We start from the raw sequence: 16116 nt of genomic DNA, 5'->3' as shown, positions 1-16116 counted from the left end.
CTTTGTCCGGGAAACAAAATAAGAGTTGGACACAGGTTAATGAACGACTGAATGAGCGAATGAACGAATAAACGAATGACTGATTGGCTGACTGACTGACTGGCTGAATGAATGAATGAATGAATGAATGAATGCATGAATGAATGGATAGATTAATGAATGAATGGATGGTAAAAAAAAGCAACAACAACAATAAACAAACAAAGAGTGAACGAACAAAACAAAATGGCAAAGTTTTTAACGAATTTTTCTGATAAATAGTTCAGTCTGACTAAAGGCAAGAAAAAAAAATGGTTGTGCTAGTTTATCAGGTTTGGAATATTCATCATTGAGCATCCTTGTATAAAAGTATCAGCCTGTTATTACCGAATGTAATCTGACATGGTTTAACCTATAAATAAGAAAAGATTCCAGTTTTCGATGAAAATATAATTCCTCTTTCATTCGAGGACTGTGAATTATTTTTTTGGCAAACATCGTTATCCTTGGCAAAAGAATGCATATTGATCTTTGTAGCGGTTTCAGATCCCGCGTTAGAGATGCCTGCCGTAGGGTGCTTCATTTCATTAAATTGAGATTTGAAGTCCGAAAACGATTATATTTTTGTTAAAAGATTAAGACTGCCTGCAGTTTGCGCATACTCTTTTATTTTTTGTCCGTCATAGAAATAAAACGAAGTGGAGAAAGGAAATAGTACATGTCAGGGAACTTTTGCCGTCTGATCAGGAAGAAATTACGAGAAACAGAAATCTTTATCTGACTATTTTCAACGATCATTCCAAAATGTTATAATTAATTTTCGTTGTTTTGAACTGAGATTTTGTTCTTCCGTAACCTTTTGTTTAAAATCTCCAAAAAACCAACACGTCAGGCGCGGATCTAGGATAAATACTGACCGATTTCCTATACGAGAACCGAAGGTGAAAGCTTCCCAGGGGAGGGGGAGGGGGCGGATATTGACCAGTTCCATTCTCCTCGGGTGAAGCCTTGCAAATCAGCGGACTATCAGCAAGGTTAATTTCCATGTTCTATGTTGGATATGCCGGGAGCAACATTTCAACTTGGAAGTTTTTTCCGATCAAACTCAACCTACTTTTAAAAACATATCTGACCGATTTCCGTAAAACGGTAGAAATCGGTGTGGATCAGCGCCTGTACGTTGCTCTCACACTAATTACTGGAATACACTGAGCTGAGCGCCTTATCAGTATTCAGTAAAGCGGAAATCTGTACTTGAAATCAATGTGAAATAAACAGTCTTAAGGCTAATGACTCATTTGGCATTCATTTATCTCGGTTATGACTTCTACAACGGATCCGTAACAGCTATATTAAAAATAAGTGAGTGGTATGATGTTCATGGGAAATGCGTTGATTTACAGAGCTTTACTAATGAGGACATAAAAAGAGCGCAAATGTAATGTTTATCAAAGCTATTACAGCTGAAAATGTTTTTATTGTATCATAAAAACTCATTTGTAGTGCTGCATTCTGTTTTTTTTTCTAAGGCGTTTTTGCGTATTATGAATCTTATATATGGCGGGTCGCCGTGTGAACTTTCCAAAGCGTACAGAATTGATTATTTTAACATAAATCAGGGGTTTTTCGTCATTCGCTAGTGCAGTAATAATCATTTCAAGATTATTTTGTATTCGCAGCCTGAAGAATTGTGTCGTTTGAAATTTAAAAGGTCTGGTTTGGAGAGGGCGCGAGTTTTGAGCTGTTCACCGCTTGGCGTGGAAAGGAATGACTACCTAAACCTAATGATTGTCACCGAACCTGCGTCGGTAGCAAAAGTATTACCCGAAAACAAAGTTTTTGCAGCAATATAATAGTTCGGCTTATCTTTGTACCACAAAACATTTGTTTTGATTTCTAAAACCTCTCCAGCTACGCATATGATAAAGTAATGGGTTATTCAAAATCGTAAAGATGTACTGGGATTCCAAGTTTTCAATAGATCGTTAATGACCAACACGCAGCATACATTTTAGATCTCTGTGGCTTTAAGTAATTTCCTCGTTGGGTTCCTCTTTGAAATGACAGGCAGCTTGGCGGCAACCAAAAAAGCAATACCGTTGTTGTTTTATTCAAAAGTAATATGATTTTTTTTCTATAACGGCGGGAAAGCGAGAAGCGGCCCAAAAAAGGAAAAGAAGTGATTATAATGGTCAATTAAAAACAGGAACAAACAACATTATGTACTTCAAAACGTGTGTTCAGCTTAAATAACTGACTTTCCATTTTTGTTGTAATTACTAAATGACTAACATCATCAATAAAGAAGTCGCTGGTTTTCTTTGGATATTCGTTTATCATCAGCATTAGCAAAACACAGCCAAGTATTATTATCCTCTCATATAAAATTTACTCAGGAAATGAACAAAGGCATTTCATGCCAATCCAGTGCAAATTCGCGGAACAAGTATTGACAGAATTGATATTCATAGTTTACTGCAAGAGGAAATTGTTTTTTATCTTTTTCTTTGTGACAAGGAAATGATATCACACTTATTGTGATGTAAGATAATGTTCTTAAAAAAAGTAGTTCACACAAGTTTAATATTCATCTGTTCCCTCAACAGCGGAAACACATGTGCCGTAAAGACCTCCGGCTTCAGTAGGAAGAGAGCTGTACGATCTTTACCTTAGAATATTCAATCAGCAAACAGGAAATATCCTAAATGTAGCTGAAAACTGAGGAACACTCGCTAGAAATGACTTCATACTCGTTGGAAACCATTTTAACGTCCATCTTTATGTTAACTGTATCCATTGTGGCTGTTTTCGGCAATTTGCTGGTGATCGTTGCGATCTTGTGGAACAGAAGACTTCGTACGGTGTGCAATTTTCTTTTCCTTAACTTGGCTGTAGCTGATATGCTTCAAGGAGCTATTGCCATGCCGCTTCGTCTTGCCGATCAACTCAATCAAACTGGCAAAAAACCATTAATACCATGCCTGGTTGTTATACCTTTAACTGTGTTCTTCTTTGGCGCATCAAACTTTAACTTGACTCTGATAAGCCTTGATCGATATTTTGCATTGAAAAAGCCTTTTCTATACCCTCTCTTAGCTGTACATTGGAGACTGGCTCTTATTGTCGCGGTTTCTTGGGTGATCATTTTCATCATCGCCTTCTTGCCTATTATGGGATGGGGAGCTGCTGTTACTGCTGAAGTGACTGAGATCTGCTTGTACTCCACCACGCTGAGCAGAGAATACCTGTTTGTGTTATTTTCCATCGTCAATTTAGCTGTGATCCTAATACTGGCATTTACCAACTATTTCATCCTAAAAACTGCCAGAAGACAAATCCGTCGCATTGTTAACAGCAATCACCATGCAACATCTTCAACGGAGGGACCATCTGTGATTTACAAGGAGACTGCAGCGTCTGAGGTCTCAACCTTCCGATCCTATGCTGACAGCGACCCGACCAGTGCTGCCGACCAAGTACAAAAACCGAGAGCCGGCAGTAATAGGGAGCGAAGGGCGACGAAGATTGTTCTAATCGTAGTCGGTATCTTTGTGTTTTTGACAACGCCAATCACAGTGATTGACATTATCAGTCTATTAGGTTGTCCTTCATGCACGCCTCTCACTGTTGTCAAGGTAACCGTGTTTATGGCGTACGCGAACGCCTGTATCAACGTTTTTATATACGCTGGCTTCAACACAGAAATGAGAAATACATGGATTGCTATTTACCGGACAATTAAACAAGCTGTATTGATTCGTTTTAGAGGAGACCAAGCAATGATCATTGCCTGAAGGCTCCCCAAACTACAGGATCATGTTGGGGTCAAATGATGTAAAAGTTGACTAGCTGGGAGAAAGATTTATTAAGGCACAAAAACATGATGTGTGGTAGCAGAGCTGCTAGTTTTTGCACCGCTTCTAGCAATTTGCTGCATAAACGAAACGAAAAGGAAGTTGAAGTCACTGAGAACAATCTTGAGATAATAATTATAACAACAAACTACAAAGCAGACCTACAATCACAGACAAAAGTAGTTGGGAAGGTTGTACAACTTAACAGTAGTCCATTTTAATCCTCCAAAAGGAGAGATTTCGCTTTTGCTAAATATCCCCCGTACCCCCCCCCCCCCCCCCATTCAATCATTCAACATTAACGTTTTGCTCAACATTGGGCCAGGGGCGGGGAAAGGAAGAAAAAATAAGAGGTAAAAAAATGGCAACCTTCCCGACACCGGACGATGATTGTAGCTTGCAAAGGCAGACGTTTCTCACATAGTGAAGTTGAGGAACGCGTGAAATCCTTGTAAAAAAAAAAAACTAAGAACAAACTACCAAGAATTCAAATTGCTTACTACACATTACCTAAGACAGAGTATAAGCAAGTAAAACTCAGTGACGTATGCGCAGATACCAAAAACATACAGATACCTTGGGGGCCACGCAAACTGAGTAACCAGTCCGGCGTATGTTGGAACTGAATGTACAGAAAATGTATGGTATGGGAATATTGACACGGTTCATTTTATCGTGACATAATGCGGTGAATATTAACAAATAAGAAGAACATTAGCGCATTTTGCACGAACTGTTGTGTATTGTCATTCCTCTGAAAACGGCAAGTTTTTAGGGACTCAGGGTTTTGCGTTAGTAGTTTTCCTGAGGGAAGTCTCTCCATTATATACGATCTATGAAATCAAGTTAACAAAGTCTTGCTGACAGCTGCTCGATTACCTTTTTTAGTTTAACCAAAACTCAACGTTGGAGAAGTGTATGTTATGCAAATGTAAATAAAAAGAAATTATTTGAAGACTTTGAAAACAATTACAATTCTAAAAAAAAAATAGTTTATTTAAGCCATGATGGACAAAAATTTAATAAAAAAGTTCTTCATATTTAATCGCATAAAAAGAAATTGAGAAATATATGATTTTATTCTATTGATTCTATATTATATGGTTTCTTTATTTTACAACCACGAAGTCTTGTATGTCTGGCCGGTTAGCAGGAATGGCTGACCAGCTATGGGGAGCTAAGTTAACTGTTTTATATTTATTTCACCAAATAAACTTCACTGAGACAATTAAATAAGAAATGCTTTCCAACTTATTGAATTAGTAATTATATCATGAAATGAGCGATTTTCTTAAGATCTTGAAATTAAGCTAGCCTGCGTAGCAGGCGCTTGGAAGTAGTGGGCACAAGAAAAAACGGGCGCGCGAGAAGGATACGTGTCTCTCTCGCGCGCGCCCGTTCTCATCTTTCGCCCACACTTCCAAGCGCCTGCTACACAGGCTAAAATAAAGCAGCCTGATCTGATATACATGATGTAATTTACTCTGTCTAGCTATCCCCTTTTCAGCTTCTTGATTGGTTATTCGATCAGGAGGCTCTCCTTATAAGGTTATTTATCTTAACGGAAAACCGTACCGTGATCTTTCTTGAATTTTCATTTTATTTTCAGTCACAACAAGCGGATAGTCTGACACAAAGCAATCTTCATTGTAGTCAGTTCTTCTGCTAGGTCTCAATGAATCCGGCAGAATTGTATCGCCAGGCTCTTCATTTCTCTCAGAAATGTTATTTTACGCAGAGCCAAAGGAAAGTTGCTCTTCAAGTTGGGATATTGATTTAATTAAAAAAGCCCTAAAGCCGAGTTTCCTGTAATCACAACCAACTATATTTAATGCATTAGACCTGAGGTTTGTTACGTACAAATTGCATATGAGAAATCCTTATTGACTTCAACCACATAACAACTAGTGAGTCGAAAATGTGTAAAGGACTGTAGCTATCAAAATACAATGGGTATTCAAACTTAAAAAAAGAAGACTGGGATTATTATGCAAACGTAATTATTCCAAGAAAACGTTAAAATATATGTATTTATTAGGAAATAGCAAACAGCGAAGTTACTCTTAATTTCTTTTTGGATCCCACTAGTTTTCAAAGTGCTATAAGAACTATCGTTCCGGCATAATCAACCTCCCCAAAAAAGCATTTGGGGTTAGTAGGTGAAGGCGCAACTGTTTTTACCATTTACATAAGGAACACCAAGCGTCCTTAAATCAGTAAAAAAAAAAAAAAATTCCTTTTGCCAAACGGCGTTCACTTTTGTAGCTTGCTTGGTGGGCGTTACTAAGGGTTAGGGTTAGGGATGACAAATTAAGGGGGACCCGTGCGTGCTCTTTGCGTTTTTGTGGACTGTTTTTTAAACGGTGTGGTACGGAGTGGAAAAATATGATACAAGCACTGAGAATCAAGAAATCCTGATACGGTAGTTCCTTCTGTACTGCAAATCATAACAAAACACAAACTGCGTACAAGAAACGGACTCAATTTCGCAATTTTGATTTTGTTCTTTTCTGCTTCTATTTTTCTGGTGGACAAACAATATTAGCCTACATTCATTGATTTAATAAGCAATTTATATACCAAATGGTTCAGCCAATCATATTTCTACTAGAAAACAATTCTCGCGGAGACCACTTGGACAAACAGCAGAGAGCCGGGAAAGCCAGATCTTGGTGTAGATCAGGCTCGGTAATATAGAATAAAACTTTAAGGTGAAGAAAGGTTGATCAGACTGCTATGAATGGGTAATTCATTTTCCCAGTGTTTCGGTTTAGTACTGAAACTAAGCTTCACCAGGTTCATGCTCGATGTTAGCATATCCAACAGTTTACAAATAATATTTGCCTTCCTGCGGTAATAAATATTTTATATCGAGGATTGCACCTGTTGGGAATTTCATTATCTCTCAGTTTTGCTGGAGTCGTAACGATTCAACGCTGCAGTCATGAATCCTTTATATTATAGGGTTTGAGGCTCAGCTTTTAATTCAAATCTAACTTCATACAGAACATTTTAAATGTTTCTTCTTTGTGGCTACCCAAAAAAGTTTCGACGTCGAGTTACTGAAGAAAATCCGCGAGTTATTTACTCTCAGTGTTTGAACTAGCATCGACCAAGTCTAACGCTTGTTTGCCAAGTATAAACGCTGTTTAACGTAAATTATTTCGAATTTTCGCGATAATTGACCGTTATTTTCGTGGTTCATCAGGAAAGAGTGCGAATTGAACAGACAGAGGCCTTCATTGAGGGACCGAGTAGCGATTACAATTTTTTATTGGACTACAGTTATAACTATTTCGAATTTTTCTCTCATCTTTTAAAATTTTTAATTTGAGTTTTTAAAAATACTTCTTTAAGTACAGTCTCTAATTTCGAAGATTGTATAAGTCAAAGTTTCAACGGGAATGGACGAGAAAAAGTGTAAGCTTGGTCTCCATGGTAACATGACATATCGCTTTCCGCCTGTTTCTTCTCCTTTGCTGTTTGATGAAGCGCGCCATTTTGTTTATGTATTCTGTAACAAGGAAACTTCAAGTAGAGGGCAAAAAAACAGACACAAAAGAAGTTACTGCTCTCTTTGTCGACATTTTCACAACGAAGGTGACACTAAGAAGGAAGGTTTTGAAAAATATTTTGCGCCAGAGACTTTCAAGGTCCAGAGCAGAGTAAGAAGCAAACAGGAAGAGGTGAAAAACAAGGACCAAGGCTATCAACGACATGAATTATTTGATTTAAAGGAACAGAAGAGCTGGGAAAATCTTACCGTGGAAGGACTAAAGATGTACAAAGTTACCAACAAAAGGAGTCACCTGCGGAAATCGGCTGCAAAAAATGAAAATGCTGAAGATGTGCGGAATTCCCAGAAGACTGTCAGTTCAGCAAGAAATGGGTGCGTTACTTGTGAAAACCGTAGGGACAGTCTATTTCAAAGCCAAAGTTCCAGCCAATCCAACAAAAGGGTCATCCGAATTGTTTTGCCTCAAACTGACTGCAAATCACGTCTTTCTGGCCGATGAATACATATGTTTTTTAATGATTTCCAGTGTGTGAGGTGAGATGTCAAGAACATGGACCGAATATGAGAAGGCTGGGCTCCGTCATTGTGTATTTTTCTTGTACTTGCGAAACTGTTCGGAAAAAAAGTTTAAAACACATGCAGCGGTCCCGCCGTGGACACGGTTTGTTTTAACTATCATTTCACCTTTGAATTGCCTGCGTGCAGACGTCTCCTATTTCCTAAGGAAATAGGAGACGTCTGCACGCAGGCAACCTTTGAACGGACGTGAGTTGTTCGGTCGTTTTCAAAACTGGAAATTAATTAACGACACTGAACTATATATATCGCAGAATTTGTTCTTTTAAGGTTTTCTTTCAAGCGCTAGCTCTTTGCGTACAAGCAAGAAGTCGTAAGAGAACCTCTTCACAGCGGCTAAATTTATAAGCCTGAGAACCAGCCGACATTTCGCGGGCGACGCCCCTAACTGACCTCTGACGAAAGAGCGCGGTAGTTACATACCGATAACGTGTCACTAACCTCAATGATCTGGAGAGTGCTTTCGACTGGTTGAAATTTACTTCATCCAAACAAAAGCACTACCCAGATCTGGGTACGGATATGTCTTCCACATGGAATTTCTACGGTAAAACCTCAGACTTCATTTCGCGGGGAAACCGTTAGTGCATGGCGTTGCGAAAAGTCGGCTGTTTTTTCAAAACCGCAGCGAGCCAGTGAAATAGTTTGAACACTGGAAGACAGATTTCGTATCTCCGCGCGGCCATGTCAGTAATGTTCTATTTATTATATAAACACCAATGAAATACTATTGCTGTGAAAGGGACGATTTGATGTAGCCATAGCGACGATAATCTATTTACGTACGTGCTACCGACGTAAAATAAGGAACCTTATGTTTTACTGTTACTTGATTTGAATATGCAGGAAAGTTTCATCACATTTATTGACCTCACATCAGACCGTGCTTAGAAGGTCAAAATTGGAACCACCATAGACGGGGGACCTCGCCCCGGCCCGGGTTAATTAAACGTTGGACTGCCATATCCACTGCATAAAGAACTATCCAGGCCTAGGTTGTTCAAAAGTTGGATAGCGCTATCCACCGGATAAATCACTTTCCACTGGATAGCGTAATTGATTTCCGTAATACTTATCCAATGGATAGTGATTTATCCGATGGATAGAGCTATCCAACTTTTGAACAACCAGGGCCAGATCTTTCCAGCGGATAGGTGTCAGGGTATACATGCACCAATTGCGTTATATATCCAGCTGGATAGAGTTTTATCCAGTGGATAGTATTATTCACCTTTTGAACGACTTGGGCCTGGGACGTCACAAATAGGACATATCAACGGGCCGAACCCCTTTTACTACAAATAATCAGAGACTATGAATAAAGTGCATTTGGTTAAGGGGGCAGTCGGGTTGTTTTGGGGGAAATTAGGTTGAGGATGAGAATGAAAGAGAAAAAAGGTCAGGAAAAGGTATACACATAAATCAATTAGTCCACTTATGAGAGCATGGACATTTTATTGTGGAGGTGCATTACTATCTGGCATTTGTCTTCTACTTTTCCCTTCATATTCAGTTAATTTTCGACAACCCCCAAGCCAAAATTTCTATAATTTTAAACATCCCCCTCTACTTTCTATTTGGTATTAGAAATATTCGAATAATCATCTAAAAATATCCAATCTTTTATTGAACCGGCAATGAATCCGTCCCTATTTTTCAGCCGTGTTTTGATTTAACGAGTTTAAAGAAAACTAAGTGTTTTAACAAGAATCCCAACATAAGTGACAAAATTATAAGGTCATCATGAACAGTGAAGCAAACACATTAAACATGTCCTCATGATCTTACCGACTATTATCAATAATGAGCCGTTAATTCTCGTGGATAGAAATTTTTGCGGTTCAGGAACACCAATTCTTGCTTAATGCATACAATAGGAGATACCTTGCAATAAATTAACTGAGAATCGTTCCTAAACTGCACGAATATCAAAGTGTCCTACTCAACAGTTTTATGCTTCTTTCCCTCTTGTGAAAGAACAACCATGTGTCTTATCTCCGCCTTGTGACTATGGCTACCAGTAAGAGAAAATATATAATACATTATAATATGGCACATTGTTTCCCAATAAATAATTCCAGTATTTTAAATGTTATCAGTAATAGATATATATTTAAAATTGGCAGGGACAAAAAGAAATACAAGATGTAGACTGCACAGAAAAGAGCTTTAACATCGCTCGAGTAAAAGAATCCGGGCGCAAGAAACCCGCGAGATGTAAACAAAGACCGCCTTTGAGTTATTAAGTATGCAACAAAAGAATCCTTTGTTTAATACACGCGTGTTTGTTATAGCCTAAATCAGCTGTGTGAGGTTTTTCAAGGACGAAAAACTAGAAAGTTGGATATGCCGTCATAGCTGAACTGTTTTTCTCCAATGACCGGTCTTTGCAAGTAAACAGTATGTGCCATCAACCTGACAGGTTTATATCGTTCTCACATCATCCCGGCCCGCTTATGCATTGTGGGCAAAAGGCAGGCATGTGGACAGTTTGTGGTTTATTGTGTGGACTCGATAAACCAAAGAAAACAAGGGATATAGAAATTCCCCGACGTAAAATTAATCATGCTCTCAATAAAGATTGAATGATTGAAAATTACAATTATATATATTGTTTTGATATCCACAAATTCCTTTTGCTGGAGCAGATTACAATTCTATTTGGAGCCAGCACGCAGATGTTTTTGCAATCCGTCATGAAATGTAATTCCCGTTTTTTAGTTCGTGCATACAGTAGACCACCAGCACGAGGGCAGAAACATTTCAAACAATGCATTTAATTTTGAATTTAACCGGCTCTCAAACGTAAGTAGGAGCAATGTGGTCATCCATGCTTTTTCCGCGTGAGAGGAAAATGTTGCGCAACTTGCATTGGTGAAGAGACACTAGCCGCCGCTTTCTCCTCTACATAATATTGAGATATGAATGACGAAATGTGATAGAATAAAAATATGTGGTTACTGAGAGAACAGCAAAGAAGTGCCCACCTCTCTCCCAAACTCTTGGTTTGCAACCACGTGACAAAGTGGCCATGTTGCTAGTCAAAACAAAAGAATTAAATATCGACGAATTTACATGAAAATAGAGCTGAGTTCCCAGGAGAGGAGAGAAATGCGTTTGTTCTTGACTTCCAACATGGCCGCCGTGACGTCACGTGCAAACTTTAGGATCCAAGGACGGCGACGACAGCGAAAACATCGCTGAAAAAGTGGATTCGCGCTCATTCTATCTTCATCGCATCGTTCCAACTCACTTACTTTGTCAAATGTAGGCGAACTCTCCAGCTGAATTCCCAAAAGTTCCAATTTCAGAAAGAGAACGTGTGGTCTGAAAATCAACTGCAACAACTCGGCGTCTATCATTTGTGGTGCTTACAATGGCTCGAAAAATGTATCGCGCCAAAAGTCAACTATAAAAAAATTAAAGTGCCAGTTGGTGTAAAAACTAAAACACCCAGTAACAGTCGTCAGTTAAGGACAAGTTAATCAGTCAAATAGGCCAAAGTTTACGATCAATTACTTAAACCCGGTTGTTGCAACTACCCCGCCGATACGGCTAACTTTATTCCTTCGATAAAAATACCAGGTTCTTGTCCCGTAGAGCCTGAGATCTAAACAGACAACAGCGTCGTGGTTCAAATGTTGCGAGTAAATGGAATATTCAAGTGTGCAGTAGAAAAAATGAACAAGGACTTGTTAAGCATTAGGAATTGGTGCTTTGATAATCAGCTTTTACTCAACCCAGATAAAACAAAACTAGTGATATTCGGCAGCCGGCAAATGACTGCTAAGGTTAGCGACTTTAGGCTATTTCTATTGGGGAAGGAACTCGAGCCCGTTAAGGCTGCAAGAGACCTTGGTGTCACACTAGACTCTAACTTAACATATAATGAGCATATTGTTTCTACTGTATCCTCATGCATGTCACGTTTGGGTCAAATTAACCGCGTTAAGCATATTTTTAATAAACACGCGCTAATTATTATTATAAATGCCTTAGTTTTTAGTAAATTATTCTATTGCTCTTCTGTTTGGAGCAATACTACTCAAACTAATCTGGACAAGCTCCAAGCAGTACAGAATTTCGCTTGTCGTATTTTGAGCGGCGCTAAAAAATTCGATCACATAACTCCTTTGCTAAAAGACTTGCGCTGGCTACCAATCAGGCAACAACTTTATTTTCGTTTTGCTGTTCTGGTTTTTAAGTGCATGACGAGTTGTGCTCCGGAGTATTTGACATCAAAGCTCGTTGGAAGATCCGCCGTCTCGACAAGGAATACGAGAAATTCTCAACTTTTGAACATACCACTCTTCCGCACTGCCAGCGGCCAAAGGACCTTTCAATATAGAGCAACCTCTCTCTGGAATGAGTTGCAGCCTGCGCTCAAACTTAGCCCATCCGTGACGGAATTCAAGTGTTTACTCAGGCAAAAGCTTCTTAATGACTGCTTTATTTAATTAATTTAATTAATTTTATTGACCTTTGTCTTCTTTTATCATTGTTATATTCTTATTGTCATGTACTTGGTTTATAATTTTGTAATGTAAAATTGACTCCGAAAAGCCCCGTGGGGACGAGCCAATAAAGTATGTATGTATGTATGTATTTAAATCACTCAGTTCCTTTGCGCAGTGTAACACAGACCAGATATAAACTAAATTAAGTCAGAATAAGTTGGCATTCCCTCTGGTGTTCATTTTATTGACTCTAATAACTTCTTTTTTGATCGCGTGTCAGAAAATTGGTCACTCTCGTATGAAGAAATATTACATATACTAATCAAAACTGCTTAAAATATTACAAAACTGTAAACTGGTTTCCTTGAAAAAACGCCAAGCTCTCATCCAAAAATTTCGGCCAGCAGTGAGTAGTTGGTCACTTTTCCAGGAGAGCTTAGTATAAGGCCCCAAAAATTCCTTTGCTTTAAAGAACTGCCACTTTACGTTGGCTTAATCTTCATACCGAAAAAAATAGAACTGCTGTCCTTTCTATTTCTATATTGATGTGGGTGTAGTCAAATTTAAAAAATATACATAAACGTAAAAAAGGGGAGTTTTTTTCCATTACAATTCAACAAAGTGAGGCCAGGGGTGGGGGGAGAGGGGAGGGGTTAGGGGAGGAGCATTTATTGGCTAGTTTGGCCAAATAGGTTGGTGGGCGCTTTTTTGAGAAACTACATACTGAATAGGGAATTTTTATGGTTATGCTCCTGGTGACATTAATTGAGCGTATGGCGTATGATTTTCCAAATAGAAACATGGGCGGCGTTCAGCTGGGCGTTTAACACCAGTAACAGGCCTTGATCAACACCAGTAAACTTTTCAATACCAGCTATGGTTTATTTTTTCTAATTCTTGTTTTGCAAACAAGCCCAGACAATTAGCCAAGGTAAACATAAACTAAGACCTAGTAAACCGGTCAGCCTCTATTCACCGGCCTGTCTTGTCGCAAAGACGTTGTAAGTGTCACTACCGACGTCTGCATGACTTGAAGAGCAAACCTATTGAGATCTTGTTTATAATAGTATTTTTAAGTTTTATTTAGCCCGCAAAGTCTTGTGCGTTTACGGTTCTCCACAAGAGACCGTTTAGAGTGATCTTCATATAGTTAACGTGTGGACCAGCGTGTGCAGTTCACTTCAATTTCATTTTCATCTGATTTTGGGCATGGTAAATTTTAAATGTGGGATAATGATTTTGAAACAACGGAAAATATAATTTACACCCTAGGATAAAATTAAATTCCAATAAATGCGTGGACTCTTGAGAGAACATAGCATAAACTTCTGAAAAAAATATTTCAATTTATACTTCTAGCCAAAGCCACGACAAAAATTTACCATCCCTCCTCCCTCCTCCCTTCCCTTTCCTCAACCAATTAAAACTACCGTTCGCACTCAGCTGCTTGAACTAGTTTTCTCCTGCATTTCCTTAACTCCTAACCGAATACTTAAACACTGCTTAGTTACTGCCGCAAATGCAGCAAACAAGTCCGCGCAGTGAGAACAAGATCGAGTCGCAGATCAGCTACGACTGCGCCACAGACGAAACTAAACTCTGTTACTATAACCCCGTACCTGTTGATGGGGAATATTTGCCCGAAAAATACAAGTTTAATGAAACCATTCTTTTGTTATTGATTCGCGTTATTTAACATATCATTTAACATACTAATTATAAGCAGGAGTCTAGTTTCCGCAACACACCTGCTTGGTTGTTAAAAAGTTGAAATTAAATTGCATTTATTGCTTACCTGTCAAGCGCTAAGTCATTGTCTGGAATCCGTGGCAAACTTAGAAGACGAGCGCATGAACATCTTTTAGAAACACAGAGAGATCATTGGGCCCGGTTGTTCCGAACGGTAGATAGCGCTATCCACTGGATAAATCACTATCCAGTGGATATGTTTCTAGGGAGACCAATCGCGTTATCCACCGGATGGAGATTTATCTGGTGGATAGCGTCATCTACCGTTTTAACAACTGCGGATAGAACAAGTCGAGATTTTGGCGGGCCCTATTTCATTGGATAAGGATAATCTTTTTGCACGGTATTCCAACCATGTCCTTAGGTCCTACTCAGTTTTTTTTTTTTTTTAGTTTTCTTTCGTTTTCCACCTGCTTCAATTCCACCTGGTTTATAACAAAAACAGACTAACATCTAATGCCCCATTTAACGATTACAAAGCAAGTCCAATTGTTTTCCTTGCATCTATGATGTTGTCCAGATTTGTCTGTCATGAAAATGACACATTTCACTTGTTATTGGTTATTATTATGTATCTGACACTACTTAATACCAACTTTCTCCATGTTTAAGTGTTTTCAAGCAACGTGAATCCAGACATAGTAAACAAAATCCAACTGCTCTATTAAGACTAGCCAATCCAAGTAAATATATGTACAAAATTGCAAGACTGAAGAGCGTTTAATTTCACAAAATTAATAAGACGATTATGCTCTTTTTGTTGTAGGACGACGATTCTAAATGAACAGAGGCCTCTCTTGTTCCAATTTTTAGAAACACGAACGTCCCAATTCTCTGTGATCGCCAATGTGAATTTTTATTTTAAAAAACTGTTATGTTTTACTTAACAGTGAAAATTCAGTTTTTACTTTCTGGAAAAACTCGTTTAGTTGTTATCGAATCAATGGTTAGTTATGAAATTTTATATTTTATATTGATTGTCAATAAAGAAAAACCTGTCTGAATTACTATATATGTGGATCCATTTTTAACCTCTGCAAACATTTTATTTGCAGATGCACCAGCTAGTCTTAAAAAGTCAACACAATTTTTTTTTCCTTTATAACGATAAAAATAGTTTAGTCATCACTTTGTGAAGAACGTCTATTAAACAGTATCCAAATCTGGTTATAAATAAGCCCGGAGCTTGCTCAGTTTATGGACTCATCAATGACGATCTTTTTTCAGTTGAGCACATGGTCACACGAAAAGCGGGTAAAATCAGCATTAGGAAGCTAGACTAAGTGTCAATTAAATGTTGAGTGAGTTTCCCTATAGTTAACCAACTCAGTTTAAAACCACTTCTTCTATAAGCAATCTACACACTAGAATTAACATGTTCATGACAACCTTGCGCTAATTTCAGGCTAAGATATGAATGAGTTGTACGATGTGAGGAGCAGTTCTCTCCAGAATTTCTGTCAGAACCAAAAAAATTAAATTGGATAAGTAGACAATGAATTTGTTTTTGAGTGGGTTCATTGAAATTTGTTTACTGGTTAAAATTTTGATATCGTATTAATTTTACTTCAGTTTAAATATCAATCTTTGCTTCGATTTAAGGTGGAACGTAATCTCACATATTTTCAGATTTCCGAAATACAGCGTGTCCTAGAAAGGTGGAAAGAACGAGTTCCTGTCACAGTCTTGTCGATTAAAACAGAAATTATTTCAAAAAATATAACAGATGTTACAATAAAACATTGGAATACTGATCATAAGAATTTTCTCGTCATAGTCACCCACTATTCAGTACATAGGATACACTGAAATAAAAAATTCAACCCTAGAGATTGTAAAGCTATTAAAGGATCACCCAAGCGCAATTCCTTGTTACCTTTAAAAATAAACATCATTGTCGTTGCTTTTTCATGAAATCATGGAAAAGAAATGAATCTTATCGCTTGGACAACTCTTTTTTTATAAGCGAGTTCGCCTCAAGACA

The 16116-nt window shown here is 38.2% G+C and overlaps 1 protein-coding gene across 1 annotated transcript; it reads left to right on the top strand.

Moving 5' to 3' along the window:
- The first annotated feature begins 2604 nt into the window (after nucleotides 1-2604).
- Nucleotides 2605-4087, top strand: LOC140940636 (probable G-protein coupled receptor No18). Its single transcript, XM_073389628.1, has one exon. The coding sequence runs from the start codon at nucleotides 2718-2720 to the stop codon at nucleotides 3771-3773; it is 1056 nt and encodes a 351-aa protein (XP_073245729.1). The 5' UTR covers nucleotides 2605-2717; the 3' UTR covers nucleotides 3774-4087.
- The last annotated feature ends 12029 nt before the right edge of the window (nucleotides 4088-16116 follow it).

This window comes from Porites lutea, chromosome 1 (genome assembly GCF_958299795.1).
Source record: "Porites lutea chromosome 1, jaPorLute2.1, whole genome shotgun sequence".
NCBI lineage: Eukaryota > Metazoa > Cnidaria > Anthozoa > Scleractinia > Poritidae > Porites > Porites lutea.
Note: the sequence above shows the minus strand (reverse complement) of the source record. Positions and strands in the feature narration are given on the sequence as shown.

Bases quoted from the DNA above. Each gene is read 5' to 3' on its own strand.
- LOC140940636 (XM_073389628.1), top strand. From the start codon at position 2,718: ATGACTTCATACTCGTTGGAAACCATTTTAACGTCCATCTTTATGTTA.